This window comes from Phytophthora sojae (genome assembly GCF_000149755.1).
Source record: "Phytophthora sojae unplaced genomic scaffold PHYSOscaffold_4, whole genome shotgun sequence".
In the NCBI taxonomy this organism is placed as follows: domain Eukaryota; phylum Oomycota; class Peronosporomycetes; order Peronosporales; family Peronosporaceae; genus Phytophthora; species Phytophthora sojae.
The window spans coordinates 7,092,158-7,106,814 of record NW_009258118.1 but is presented as its reverse complement, the minus strand read 5'-3'; the positions used below and the strand labels follow the sequence as shown (position 1 = coordinate 7,106,814).

The window sequence follows — 14,657 nt, the reverse complement described above, 5'->3', positions numbered from 1 at the left end:
TTTGTTTTTACTGTTTTATTATACAATGATGTATTGTGAAAAGTTTTCACGGTTTTCACTTAAACCGCTTCATTTGCCTATTTTGCTCGTCAATCGATTGATTATTACCCTGATTTAGCTCGATCGATTTGTAAATCGATCGCGTCCTTGCGATACATATGAAACGAATGGCGGGACGGTCCCCCATTACGCTCGTACTTAGTGATGTGGTGATAACAGAAAATACAGACACCATGTGCTTTTGAGCGCTCTATTATAGTCAATTGAAGCTTAGAACTGCATTTTTGCATGCTTTTGACGGGCAGGTGGTGCGTACACTACCGACTATGATCCAAAATAAACGCATCACGAAGTACGAGGACCCCGGGGTCCCGCCATTCGTTTCATATGTGAGTGGATGTGCATGATTAGGCGATCGTTTTATGGAGACCAAGTCGATATAGCCGCGGAGGAATTAAAATGGCCAAGTAGGTTACCCCGATTTGTCAAAACGTAAGTATTAACGTAGAATACCGAATATTATACCGTAGAAGCAAATACCTATTAACGTAGAATACCGAATACTTGTATCCCCTCCGGACAAAACATGAAACAGTCCACTATTCTGAAGCACTTATTACTTGGGATTTGTATTAGCAAAACATAAGGTGAAAACACAAGTACCCACATAATGTCAATTCAGTGCAGTTTTATGCAGAATGAGCTAACCAGGTGTATTCTCCACATTCTAAGCTTTCGATTGCTACCTCTTGTGTTCAAAACGGAGCAGTTAATGTAAATTCGTACTTAGTAGAGACCATGGGCTCAACCTTGTATGGGACCTGCAACAGGGTGTGGGCAAGTGATGATTAAAGGTGCCAAGCGAACATCGCTACGGACTTTATCTACTCTAGATGGATGTTACGGCTCTAACAAAGGCTAGTATGATCGATAGAGAGAGTGCGAAGCCATAGTGGGCAAGTAACGAGCCGGCAACGACCTCGGTTGGATGGGAGCTAATTCTACCATATTAGACAGCTAAGTGACCCTTGAGCATATGCATGTGGCCTCCAATGCTTTTATATACTTCGGTAGGCTGCTTCTAACTACTAGTACATCGTCTGATGGTCTATAGACGTCCGGTAAACCAAATATATCGTTTTTCCTTGTTTCACATTATGTCCTGGTTGCCTTTTCTAACAGTATCATGATCACTATGGGTCCCCTGTCCGTAGCGTTAATGCATCCAGTTTTTGGTATGCGGCCTCGCGGTTGCCACGGATAAAATCAACGCCATCTCCTCTAGCCCTGATGTGCCCTAGCAGCCGCGAAAACATTTCGATTTGGTTTCAAGGTCATTTTGGCAAGACCCCCCAGAAGTGTTTCATATTATGTCCGGAAGGGATAGTGTCCGGTAAGGAATTAGAGTTCCCTGCGAATACAAGGACCCTATCGGGGGGGGGGGGTAATGTATAAGAATACAGTACCTTCAAATACAGTCCCCCATCAATACCGCACAACAGAACTCATAATTCGTAGATATATCATAGTTCACACCACCGACTGCCTAATCAAAATTCAGTAGCGTTATAAATAAAAAGCCAATCTTTACCTTTAATTTCATGTTATAGCTCATAGAATAACCAGTCATTTCTAAGGGAATTCGCGCTAACTCGCCCTCACAATTGCATTTCGCGCCAAGCCATCACTTCGATCAGCAAAACCCAGCTAGAAAGCCTGCCCTACCGCCATGCCACGCACAGGAAGAAAGAGGGCCACTGGCAATGGCTCGAAACCCAAGGTCTACAAACGAGTGGCAGTATCTTACTGCTTCAAGCGGCGCGTTCTCAGGTACTTTCGACTGTCATACCACGGAGGAGACGATTACCCGCTTCTATCCAGACCTAGAGCGCTCTCTAAGAAGCGCCTTTGCTACACATGGAAGACTTCTAGAGAGCTGATTGAGGCTAAGTGTGCGGCCCGCTTAGGGAGCCACCAACGCCACCGGGTGCGTGGCATAGTTGCGCTGTGGCTGAGAAACAGCTTGTAGGGTTCATGCCTTACCAGCAAGGTTTTTTTTGGGGTTAGCGCGGAGTGCGTGCAGGGTTATAGTTTATTGCTGTATCAATTGCTTTCGCTGCCGAAGGCAGCGCTGTATGTACCCGCCTGCGGTTTACGAGCTGTGCGCGCAGCGTGCCCAGGACTGTTGAAGTAACCTCTTTAACCGATGGTACAGTGTTCCCTAAAAGCTGATAGCTAGTTACTCAGTCCCTCTTAAAGCTGTTATTGTGGTATTTAGTATGCTATACAGTCTCCCATTGTAATATGCTCCGCACCAGCCATCTCCTGCTTTCTGGCAGGAGCTCTCTCAACTAATAAACTTTACTTCGCCTTTTGGCGGCTCCACCTCACCTACTTCTTCTTCTTTACGTTCCTACGATCCTACCCTTACCTTCATAGGTTATGAGCTCAAGCTAAGCCTCAAGCGACAACATCCCGCGCCATACCAGTTCCTGTGAGGAAGACCCGCAAGTGCACGGCACTCGATGACAAGCACCTCAACCACGGTGTAGTGGCGATGCCAATTCGTGCAGCCGCTCCGCTCACCGACTGTGATGAAGATTCTGGTGTTGCATGTGGACGCGATCAACAAGGAGACGGCCCAACCAGACTGCTGCCCAACTCAGCGCATCCCGCGACAAGCGCCGACATGAAGCAAGGCACGACAAGCGACACACGAACCAGCCGGACGATTAATCTGCGCAAACATATTCCATGGCCGATGTCGATGTCCTGCCGACGCGCCGGCCGGATGAAATCCCCGTGCCAGACGACCACTCGATGACACGTGCAAATGCACATCCGAGAAATGGGAGACCGTAATGCCTGGATGTCAATCCCAGAGCTATTTAACTGCGTGAAACGCAATGTCATGAGCTAGCCACTTGCCAAGCTGGGAGGCTAATCCCCAATACCAGCGAGATAGCTTATGAGAGCAGCAATGCTGACTCGCCGAACTTGCTCAATGCCCACGAAAACAGGAAGGAATAAGCCCTGAATATTGCCCCACATGCGAATGTGAAGTTGCTTCTGGCAAACGCCTCAGCCGTAAAGCCATCGGCGCGCTAATGCTATACTAGACGGGCCTTCATGTCATCTAACCACGCATCGGCAAAACATGCCACTCAAATGGCTTACCGATCGGTATTCCCAAATTGAACACCATGCGATATGCATGAAGAACGATGACTCTGGTTTATTCTAAGAGGGTTGTCTTGACAAAAGTCCCGTTGCTCGCCCATTAGACAAGCACGAATACGCTTATGTCTTTAATCTCCAGGCATGCACAACAAGTTCGCATCTACCGGTAAACATGACAAGATATGCACGAATACCACATCAGTCAAACTCATTGATGAGAGTTACGCTTTGTTTCTTCAACATGACAAGCCTGAAATCTGCCTCTGTCGGATAGCGTAATTTGACAAGGCCGAACTACGCCTTTGTCTGAAATGGCAACGTTACTTCTGCTTATCACTATGGCAAGGCGAATCGTCGATTAACGAATGAGTTTAAGAGCATGAATTCTATCGCTCATGTCATACTTGGCACGTAAAGTACAAACGCCTCGTTAACGAAACTGCAAGCACGACTTTCGCTTATATCTACTGTTATATAAGTAGTAAGGAATGCACGAGAAGTACGCATCCGACAAATACATGCATGAATATACCGCATTTGGCCAAAGCAACACGCACTAAATGTGTATAAGTCTTACTATTAACATCGTACATCTTCAACTCCAGACCATGTATAGAATCAAGACTAGAAGACTACGGGACAAGAGGTGTATGGAGGAATGCTGTGATCCCATGGATCAACTAACCCTCTCGCACCTGGTTTGGAACTGCCCTACAGCGCAGCACCTATGGCAAGTGTTCTTGAAGCAATGGGAGACAGCAGGGCGAAAGCAAGTTTCCGTTAGGACTAACATAAAAAAAATCTTCAGCATGCAGCTGATTCAGGTACCCACACTGATGTTGGAGAAGTGCGTGGACGCCGCCAGCGATAATTCTTCGCAAGTCACGGAGGGAGCACTGGATCACCTGTACACGATTGTACAACGCATGTGGAGACTGGGGGTGGCCACGACAGCACACATAATATGGCGGAGAAGAACAGGAATGACTCACCCTTCAGCATCTACGGTGACGTCAATCGCAGCATGGAGTATAGGCCTCAGCCAAAGACTAAAGGAGGCATACAGTCGGCTCCGTAGCAGAATACCAGTAACGCCGCAGAGTTTCCAAGAACGCTGTGCAGCAGAAATTGCGTATCAGTTGCTGACTGAAAGTAACGTATCTACGCAGGAAGCGATGCTTCCATCTCGTACGACGGTTCTGGGCTTCTTTGATGGAGGATCAAGAGGAAATCCTGGACCAGGGGGCAGTGGCAGCGTGCTGGTGGAGTTCTCGCCCGGAAATCCCGAGCCTACAATCGTATGGATCAGCTGTGTTTCGCTTGGCCGGACCAGCACTACTAACAATCGGGCGGAACTGAACGGTCTCCACCAACTGCTACATTATGCGGCCTCTCAGCAACTATACGGACTTCACGTAGTAAGGGATAGTAAGTTGATCCTACGCATGATGGAAGAACGGAGAGAGCCAAAAGCACAAGGTTTGCGCGGAAAATACACGCAATGTCGAAGGTTGGCCGACAGAGTCAGGGTTGAATCGTGGACTCACCACTACCGGGCACACAACAAAATGGCGGACTCTCTCGCCAACCTAGCAATGGACACGAGGAAGAGCAAAATGATCTCGCAACCCAGTCGAGAGCACCTACAACGACATTTTCATGGCACAATGGAGTACCTCAGAAACGATGTGGAGCATTGGAAAGAGAGAGAGAATGTACGGCTCTCAACACAAGCCACTGGATAATTCGTCGAGGGTACAGAACACACCGCAGAATGGTGATCTCATCACTTACGCTGCAACAAGGATATTAGAGTTCAGCTCATGCAAGTAACTCAATAACCTTTTCCAATAAAAAAAACATCGTACATCTTGACGCTCGAAAATGACCGCTGTCAAAAATCTATAACAAGCACGAACACTACGCTTCTTTCGATCACTCATACGACATCATGAGATTAATGACAAGTGTAAAAGACTTCTGTCCTTGATGAACATTAAAACGGCACTCATACTAAGCCTCTGCCAAGTATATTTCCGTGAATAAATACGACAAGCTTATACAGCCTCTGTCTATCCCAGACTACCGGTAGACATTGTTGATGTTTGAAACCAGCTTGCCACTGCACACAATCTATCTGTAAGACAATGAACGAGTGCACTCTCTATTACCACAACTACGACTGCGTATTATTGAACTACTACATGCAACGTTTCGATCTGCAATGTAAGCTTCTGTCTGATGCGACATGGATGTAAACCCATTAGAAAGCAAGAACAGTGTGTGGTAGCCAAGTGGAGAAGTAAAGCGACATTAACACGTCGAAAGGCGAATGTCACTAGAGTGGACAAGCCCACACTATAGATTAATCTGTGAATATGGGAAGCCATAGCCCCTTTTTCAACCATAATATGCGGGTGAGACGACAACCTCCTCAACCTTCATGGTTATCTTATGAGTACGATGTCCTTGAACGGCGAAACAGGTTTTTCCTAGTTTAGGTTTTCCTGAGTAGTCATGATACTGCAATGAATTCCAACTGCATCACCAAAAGCAAAGCTAAACTACTGCAAACAAACAGTAACGTTATCTGCTAAATCAAAAGAATGCAACGCTAATACTGCCAACAATTTTAAGGTGAACAGGTTTTATCCTCATTAGGTTTCCTGAATAGCCACTCATTGCAACGTGATATTCTGCAGCACACTTACCAACGGTGAACAGGTTTTCTCCTTCCTTGCAAGGTTTCCTGACTAGCCTCTATTAAACACGCAAGGCCAAATCTGCGGTGACTGCACGTAATCTATACTGGCCTGGTGCACAGAATTTTCCTTTGATCAGGGGTCCTGACTGGCCAAGCCAATGTAATAATCATCGCACCAGCGCAAACCGCTAAGCTTAATCATGATGAACTACCCATGAACATTTGTATACCTTACGACGACGACATAACTCCGTCATAGCATGAATATCCTGTTGCTCATGATCATCGAGCAGTACTGTAGGATGCGTTCCTCGATGTGGGAGGCACTAAGCTAAGAGCAGACATCTCCGAGACGCGTACATCCACGGCCGCGTACACTCGAGCTACTATCGGCGTCTTGAGGCAAGAGGTCTATGTATGTATCGACAGTCGGTACATGTGTATTAGCAACTGGCTAGTCTGCAACAGCATTATTCGGTAACAGCAGCTTCTCGGGTGTCACTATTTACAAATTTACTTTAGTGACATCACACCACACGTCTTGCCGCGCCACCACTGCGCTGGCCTCCGCGGCCCTACTCGCCCTGGCCCCCGCAGCCATGCCTTCACTGCTTCTCAAGGCCTTCAAGAGCGCTGTGCTCACTGCCGCAGCCCGCTGGGCATCTTCATGCTTCATACCTCGGTCGCGACATGTTCGCCCGCTTCTTGAGTGACCTTGCTGGCGCCAGCCCACTGGCGCGAACCCAAGGGCGGCGCCCTCCTCATGCCTAACTCCAAGACGCGGGCCATGACGTGCCGGGAAATGCTAAAGCCACGAGACAAAAGTACTAGGGACCCGTGACATTACCAATAAGTACCACTAATCTGGTGCATCAAATCTGATGCAGTCGGTAGCTGCAGGTAGACATGGAGTACATCAACTACTAGAGGCCCGAGACAGACACCGAGTACATGCAGTGCTAGAGATCCGAGACAGACACCGAGTAGATGCAGTGCTAGTGTTGCAGTACTAGTCACCAACGTCTCTACATCTAATCATTCCGAGCAGCCACTTACCAATTACGCTTGGCCGCCGACCGTAACTCCTCCTCCTCCTCACTTTACCTACTTTTCTGCCAGCCTCTTCTTCGCGAAGCTACTACTCAACCGCGACTGTGATGTGGCTGTCTCTGGGCTGTGAATGGAGGCCCACCACCGCCTTCCCAGTGTTGCTGCGTTGATCAAGGAGAATGGGGAGCAGCAACTACGGGCTGGAGACATCATTTCCTATTATCATCCTATGTTTTTTCACGTGAAGGTCTCTGGCATCCTTGTGATCGCGGTTGATCTGGGTTGTACCCACACCAGTGTTCATGTACCTAGGGTGCAGTGGATCGAAGGATCTAGTTTGTAGCCAATAGTAGTGAGTATGCACGTGGGGTCCAGTTTAGCTCGGCCCCGAGAAGACGAGAGATCAATGCAGTTTCCATTTTTCTCCACAAGGCACAAGTGGATAGTCGAGGAAGACAGATCAAAGTATACTTTAGTTCCTATCGGAATTGACTAGGGGACCATGTCGGAGGGGGACCAGTTCGTCGAGACGTTTCGGCGGTTGAGTCTCCGAGGAAGTCGAGCTGCTGCAGCTAGGACGGAAGGAACGGGCACCGAGAGGACACGTCGCTCTTCGACACCTATCGTAAACCCATTTGACCGCCGACCTAGCCAGAGCAGCATCCCGCAAGCGTCTCCGGCAAAGAGCGATGTGACGATGGAGGACGTGAGTGGTGATTTCGGGCCGATTATGAATGCTCCGGCGCTGCCCAAGCCGCCTCGTTACAAGGGGAGCTCCATGCAGGAGCGTCGCGACTTTTTACGGGCGTATCATACCTACTTTGCTGCGCTGAGAGCTTTCCAGACGGAGCACAATCGCCCGTTCGTCCCAACCCGTGGGTTCGTGTATCGAGCAGGGCACGAAAGAGCTCATTGCGCGGTTCACCTTCGCCAAAGACTGGCAAGATGTGACCGAAGATGAGTGGGTGGAGTATTTTCTGCAGTCGAAGCAGACAGCGTTTGAAGATTATGCTGCGTTGGACGCCGACATGCAGAAGTTGTCAATGGATACTAAGTTAGCGGAGGCTGAGTCCCGTGTCAACCGGCTGCAAGCTAATTTGTACAAGATACTGGAGGACCACAATATGGTGGACATCATGTTTGAACGTGAACAGAAGAAATTGTCAAGTATTTGGTCGCAGCTCTCGCCCCAGCGTCGTTCAAGAGCGAGGTCCAGCGTCGGATTGACCAAGAGCAGAACAAGAAGTACAAATCGAATGTCATCGAGTTTTCGCGGTGGCTTACTTCACGTTTGGCTTCATTCATGGTATGGGAGAAGCCTCTGCTGCAGCAAAGCAGCAATACCAAGCCGCTGCATCATGCATAAACTCAGAGAGGGCACACTGTACCAGGCAGCGCGGCTGCTGCTCCGTTCAAGACGCCCCCGCAGCGACAGGAGCTCACGGCCAAGCCAGAGTCCGCCACAGGGACCCAAGCGTCGAAGAAGCTGTTTCGTTGGCCGTGTCTAAAGTGCCAGTCTAGGGAGCACAGAGTGAGGGATTGCCCTCAGGTGCAGCCGGGAGACGCCAAACGCCTTTTTGGTGAATTTTACGCGGCTCGGCAACGTGAACCGAAGGAGTCAAAGCCGCCGCCGGCTGCAATGAAACGATTGCCAACAGCGGATGACCGTACGGATGGGTCGGATGCGGCGACGGAGCACGCAGAGAGAAAGGGTGTTGGTGATCATGGAACCGTGGACGCAACAGTGCTGGGGTTGACTGTGAAGGTGTCACTTTTGGACTCAGGCGCAGATGCTTCCTCTGTTTCGCAGGGATTTGTCTCTGAATTACACAAGCAAGGCTGTTACGTCCCGCTGATTAAACGATAGACGCCCCAGGAATTTGAACCTTTTGGTCCGGGCACCGTGAAGTTGTACGAACAAGATAACTTCGATAAGGTAGTTCTGCACACATCAGCTGGGCCGCTCGTGTTGCGCAACTTAGAGTGCTGGATTGACGAATCGGACCTCACGATGTCGTTGACAGTAGGTCGATCGGTGATGGTGGCGTTGGGGTACTCTACGGACGGTCTACTGGTTTCGGCACTCGAGAAGCAGCTGGAGTATGTGCTTCCTACGGGTAACAATGTCTCCGAGTCACCACTGATGAGAGCTCAGCAGCTGCGCGAGATTGCTTGCTTCGAAGATGCGGGGCATGACGAGTCTACGAGCACTGCACCCGATCCGGATGAGCGTTTTGAATCGAGGGCGTTCTTACCCGAGACGAAAAATGCAGAAAAGAATGCTGAATTAGTCCGTGAGCGGCTTTTACAAGCCATTGATGATGCTCATTCGAGAGGCTTGTAAGGACATGCGTTGGATATGCTGAAAACATCGCTGGAACAGCACAAAGCGGAGTTTTGCGTGGTTTTTGGACTCACTCCTCCCGTTGATGTACCTCCGTTACGTGTGCAGTTGCAGCCGCACGCTATACCAGTGCGCTGTTCTGCCCGCCGTTATGCTCCCATGGAGCGAGCGTTCATGGACGCTCATCTCGCTGAACTCGGAGATTTGGGACTCGTGTACAGAAACTACAATAGTCGTTGGGCATCAGCACCCCGCATTGTGCCTAAGCCACCTCCCGCTGATTTCAGGATGTGTATCGATTCAAGGCCTGTCAACGAGCTGACTATAGGCATGCAGTGGCCAATGCCGCAACTGGATGTCGTCTTCACGCATGTTGCTGGCGCAAAGGTATTTTTCGTTTGCGATTGGTTTCGAGGGTACTGGCAGTTGCCATTACACCCGGACTCGCAGGAGATTTTTACTTTCATGACTCATCGTGGCATGTATACACCGACTCCCGTCCCAATGGGTGCGAAAGACGCGGTTGCCTACTGTCAGAGTGTGGTCGAGTTGATTTTTGGCGACCTGTTGTATCATGGGGTACTAGTGTGGCTGGATGATATCCTGCGTTACGCGGAGTCGGAAGAGGAACTCATGGAATTACTGGAGGCAGTTTTTCAGCGCTGTGCCAAGTATGGGCTAAAGCTCAATCCTGTCAAGTGTCAGTTCTTCGTGACGGAAGTCACATGGTGTGGCAAAGTCATCTCTGCTGCAGGAGTCGCGCACAGTCCTGAACGAGTTCAAGGGCTAGTGGATATGGTGTCACCTTCGACAGCTTCCGAACTGCAACAATTTGTTTGTGTAGTCAATTGGATGCTAGCAAGTATTCCTGAATTTGCTCGTGTCACTGCTCCTTTGTATGATATCCTGGAGAAAGCTATGCAAGTCAGCGGCGCTCGAACCAAACGAAAACTAGCCAAAATCTCGCTGGCTAGTGTCGGCTGGGGGGAAAAAGAAGAGGAAAGTCTAGCCCAAGTCAAGAGTAAGCTCCTGGGGATGGTGCCTCTCGCCCACCCGAAGCCAGACTGGGACGTTGTGTTGGTCGCCGACGCCAGTCTCGACCATTGGGGATCGGTCTTGACGCAACTGCCACTAGAAGATGCGAATAAGCCTCTTGCAGAGCAGCGTCATCAGCCTTTAGCATTTCTCAGTGGGCATTTTCGTGGTTCGTCACATCGCTGGCCTACTATCGAAAAAGAGGCTTTCGCTCTCATGGAATCGTGCAAGAGGTTGGAGTATTTGTTGATGAGACCGCGCGGATTCCGTCTGTATACCGACCACCGTAACTTAGTGTACATCTTCAACCCTTACGGCTTCGACAGCAACATGCAGCGCTACCAGGCAGACAAGTTGCAGCGATGGGCAATGGCTCTCACTTGTTTCCAGTACGAAATCGAGCACATCCGGGGTGAAGATAACGTCTGGGGTGACTTACTATCGAGATGAGGGGCGCCTTCGGAGTTTGCACATTTGGCACGGATGCGTCAACTGGCTATGCAAGAAAGTACCGCGACCGTATGGTGAAACGTTGCGAGCCACCAAACCCAACGAACTCCTTCATTTCGACTTTCTTTCCCTACCGCGCAGCGAGAACTCCACGTGCTATGCTCTTGTCCTCAAGGACAACATGAGTGGATACGTGGAGCTCATCGAGTGCGATAGAGCCACGGCAGAATCTGCCTATCATGGGTTAATCGAGTGGTTCAAGAGGTTTGGAGTTGTTCACATGTGGATCTCTGACCAAGGACCCCATTTCACGGGGGAAGTGATCAACAGATTGCGCCACATTCTGGGAGCGCAACACCTCTTTGTCACTGCATATTCGCCGTGGGCGATTGGATCAGTTGAGGTTGTGAACCGACTGTTGCTGCGCAGTCTGAAAGCTCTTCTCAGCGAGCTAAAGATGCAAATCAAGCAGTGACCCACTATTTTACCGCTCGTTCAAGCAGCTCTTAATGGTATGGCTTCAGATCGACTTGGTGGAATTGCGCCAATTACCGCTTTCACGGGGCTACCAGGGTCGTCGCAGTTAAATGCTATTTTTCCGCCGTCGTTTGCTGATAATTGCTCTATTTCCTGGTTCGAAGAACAGCAGCAGCAGCACCTTCGGGAAGTTCGAACCGCGTTGGATGCTATCCATCAGCAAAGCTCAGCGACCTCGCCGCGCAGGAATACTCAAGCACGTGGCCGCAGTGCAAACAAACCTGGAGTTCGAATGGCGAAGTTCTCTATCGGTGATTTTGTCTTGGCTGCAACAGCCGTCAAGGGTGGCAACAAACTCGCTCTGCATTGGCGTGGCCCGAAGCGGGTGGTGCGATCTCTCAATGACTACACATTCGAGGTGCAAGACCTGTGCGCACCTTACAATGTCGTTGCTCGTCACGCCTCTCGATTAAAATTTTATCGTGACTCTGAGCGTGGAGTAACGGAAGACCTGATCGCGCACGCGCTACATGGCGAAGGAGGGCATCTCGTCGATAAGTTGCTTGAGTGCAGACTTGGTCAAGTCGCACAGCAGTGGGAGATACACGTGCAATAGATCGGCCTGGACCCAGAAGAAGCATCTTGGGAACCGGCCTCGGTGATTTACGAAGACGTTCCGCAATTTGTTCGTCAATTCGTGGCATCCTCCCCGGCTAATTCGCTGGCACGTCGTATGTGGGCCATACTGGCACCGGAAGACCCTATTGATGCGACGGAAATTCGCCAGGCAGGTCGTCGCCGCCGTCGAGGGGGGAAATGATCTGGGTTGTACCCACACCCAGTGTTCATGTACCCAGGGTGCAGTGGATCGAAGGATCTAGTTTGTAGCCAATAGTAGTGAGTATGCACGTGGGGTCCAGTTTAGCTTGGCCCCGAGAAGACGAGAGATCAATGCAGTTTCCATTTTTCTCCACAAGGCACAAGTGGATAGTAGATCAGCGGTGAATCCTGACGCCGTGACCACCTGAACCCGGCGCTGGAGATGGTCCTCGAGTTGAAGTTGTTCATGGAGCCTGGATGTGGAGCTGGAGGTGGCTGTAGAGAAAGAGGGGGAGATGGATCTCAAGAAGGAGCAGGACGTTGAGCGTGGAGCAGGACGTGGAGCAGGCTTCCTACTAACAAGATGTGACTGATCTAAGTACCGTTTTTTAGTATTACAAGTACTCATTGTCGGTCTCGGGGCTCTAGTACTACACGTACTCGTCCTCGGTCTCGGGGCTCTAGTACTGCATCTGTCTCGGGCCTCTAGTAGTTGATGTACTCCATGTCTACCTGCAGCTACCGACTGCATCAGATTTGATGCACCAGATTAGTGGTACTTATTGGTAATGATGTCACGGGTCCCTAGTACTTTTGTCTCGTGGCTTTAGCATTTCCCTGGCGTGCCCAGCGTGACGGTCCTTCACTCGTAGCAAAACTACGAGCACGAAGGACCGTCAGCAAACGCGGGCGTCCACGGCACTGGTCTTTTTGGAACTGAGGAATCATCTGTCACTATTTCTGGTGCCTTGCTAAACTACATAATATTAGTTGGGCAAAACTCGATCTAAAGAGGTAGGGAGGCTGTTGAAGTAACCTCTTTAACCGATGGTACAGTGTTCCCTAAAAGCTGATAGCCAGTTAATCAGTCCCTCTTAAATGGGTGTTATGCAGAACATGTCTTAGATTTGATCGCGTACTTTTTCTTTCGGAATCCGTCGGTAGACGACCCCCAACGCTGTCCGCTCGACTCTCAAGACTACCCAAGTGCCATCTCGGCTGGGCCAGCACTGCTCGCAGATGCCCGTGTGCTGCGAGGGCCTGGTCGACTATTACGACGACCCGCGCAAGGTGAGCGCCGTGGACAAGAACGCCAAGGATGTGGGCACGGGCTCTGTGTACGCCCAGGGCTGTGGAAATATAGATCGTTTATTGATTGGCGACTCAGATCTGAAACAATCAATTATTGCAATCTTGACAATCCCAAAAACAAAAGATTGCAATCTAAGTTCTCGCTTGTATTTCCTCTGCTAGGTTCATATTTTTACTCGTTTGGCGGCGCTATCGCCCTAAGATCTTTGCTTATTCGATTGCGTACGTGTTAACCTTCAAAAGCCTTGGCAAAAAGCAATGTTGGGTCTTGTATTCATCATGTTAAGCGTGTACCCCGTTTGGGCACCCAATGACCCCTCATTTCCGCATTTCGAAGTAGCAGATGACACAGAAAGGCTTTGATGAGTCTAGGATCGGTTCCATGGGCTTGGCGTTGCATATTGCTCTACCGGATCACTGGCAAAGGCTCAAAATCAGTAAAGGGACAATATGGGAACGGGATTGTCGATTGAGATCACACAACAATCAATTATTGTGATTGACAATCTTGACAATATTACAATCGCAATCATATTTTCCAACGCCCCTGGCTGCGGCGACGTGATGAAGCTGTACCTCCATATGGACGAACACGACACCATTGTCGACTCGTTGTCCACGACAATCGGCTGCGGTGCGGTTGGGCGATTGTGTTCTCCTCGGTGACCACGGTTGAAGGTCAAGCGCGTGGAAGAGCCTCAAGGTCAAGAACAAGAACATCGCGTCCGATCTGAAGCTGGCAGCTGCACTACAGCATGCTGGTGAAGGACGCCAGCAAGATCAGCATGTCGGACTACCAAGCGCAAGTGGGGCGGACGGCCGGGCGTGTACTTCAGCATGAAGTCAGCTGTCTTGAGCCATGTCGTCTCCAACGACGAGTACGCGATCGACCGCCAGGAAGTGGCTTATGGCTTCGACGGGTCAACTCTGCCTTGAACCACGTGCAGCACGACATGCTGCGCTATGTAAGCTGTGCTATTTGATGGTCGAAGACACGGAAAGTGACGTGGTTCTGAGGCAGACGCCGTCCGTCGCGGTAACTACAGGTGACGCGCCGACCGGTGCGTGCACTCGTGCAGGCGAAGGCACTCTAGATGCCCTGTGAGTACGGAGCACGTCAAGTCCACGGAGTTTATCCGGGTGCATTGCTGCTGTTCCTGCTGTTCTAGTCCGCGTAGCTCGCCGCTGCCGTGCTCCGAGTCGAGCGCCACAGCGCGCACTTTGGCCGTCACCGTGAGCGAGCCTGGCACCCGCGTATCGATGCCCACGACACCCCCATGGCGCGCGTCAGGCGGTGCGTGATGTCCACGCTGAGCCCGACGAGGTGTGCGCGCAGTCGGAGAGCCCGGCTCGAAGACGCTCAAGCGCTGCTGCTGGTCCTGCTTCTGCTGCTGGTCGGCCAGGGTTGTTCGCAGTGCAGCGTCTTAGCTTCGGAGAGGTTGTTACCGTGCTGCGGCTGTGGTACCTCGCTACGAATTGAAGCGCTTTTTTCTTCCAGCCAAGCAG

The 14,657-nt window shown here is 50.4% G+C and overlaps 4 protein-coding genes across 4 annotated transcripts; 3 read left to right on the top strand and 1 right to left on the bottom strand.

Moving 5' to 3' along the window:
• Positions 1–7,436: 7,436 nt before the first annotated feature.
• PHYSODRAFT_301346 (hypothetical protein) lies at positions 7,437–9,278 on the top strand (the record flags this gene model as incomplete). Its single annotated transcript, XM_009529636.1, has 4 exons — positions 7,437–7,741; positions 7,779–8,240; positions 8,330–8,780; positions 8,802–9,278. The coding sequence occupies 4 exons, from the start codon at positions 7,437–7,439 to the stop codon at positions 9,276–9,278; spliced, it is 1,695 nt and encodes a 564-aa protein (XP_009527931.1).
• A 15-nt stretch (positions 9,279–9,293) lies between these two features.
• PHYSODRAFT_498504 (hypothetical protein) lies at positions 9,294–9,563 on the top strand (the record flags this gene model as incomplete). The annotated part of the gene is made up of 1 exon (XM_009529635.1): positions 9,294–9,563. A coding segment is annotated over one exon (270 nt), but the record flags the coding sequence as incomplete, so codon positions are not given.
• Positions 9,564–13,079: 3,516 nt separating this feature from the next.
• Positions 13,080–13,817, top strand: PHYSODRAFT_503615 (hypothetical protein; the record flags this gene model as incomplete). The annotated part of the gene is made up of 2 exons (XM_009529634.1): positions 13,080–13,175; positions 13,626–13,817. The coding sequence occupies 2 exons, from the start codon at positions 13,080–13,082 to the stop codon at positions 13,815–13,817; spliced, it is 288 nt and encodes a 95-aa protein (XP_009527929.1).
• Positions 13,818–13,927: 110 nt separating this feature from the next.
• Positions 13,928–14,377, bottom strand: PHYSODRAFT_286128 (hypothetical protein). Its single transcript, XM_009529633.1, is given in 2 exon segments — positions 13,928–14,212; positions 14,227–14,377. The coding sequence occupies 2 exon segments, from the start codon at positions 14,295–14,297 to the stop codon at positions 14,113–14,115; spliced, it is 171 nt and encodes a 56-aa protein (XP_009527928.1). The 5' UTR covers positions 14,298–14,377; the 3' UTR covers positions 13,928–14,112.
• Between the last annotated feature and the right edge of the window lie 280 nt (positions 14,378–14,657).

Excerpts from the sequence above, each read along its gene's own strand:
- PHYSODRAFT_286128 (XM_009529633.1), bottom strand. The coding sequence starts at position 14,297 with ATGCACCCGGATAAACTCCGTGGACTTGACGTGCTCCGTACTCACAGG.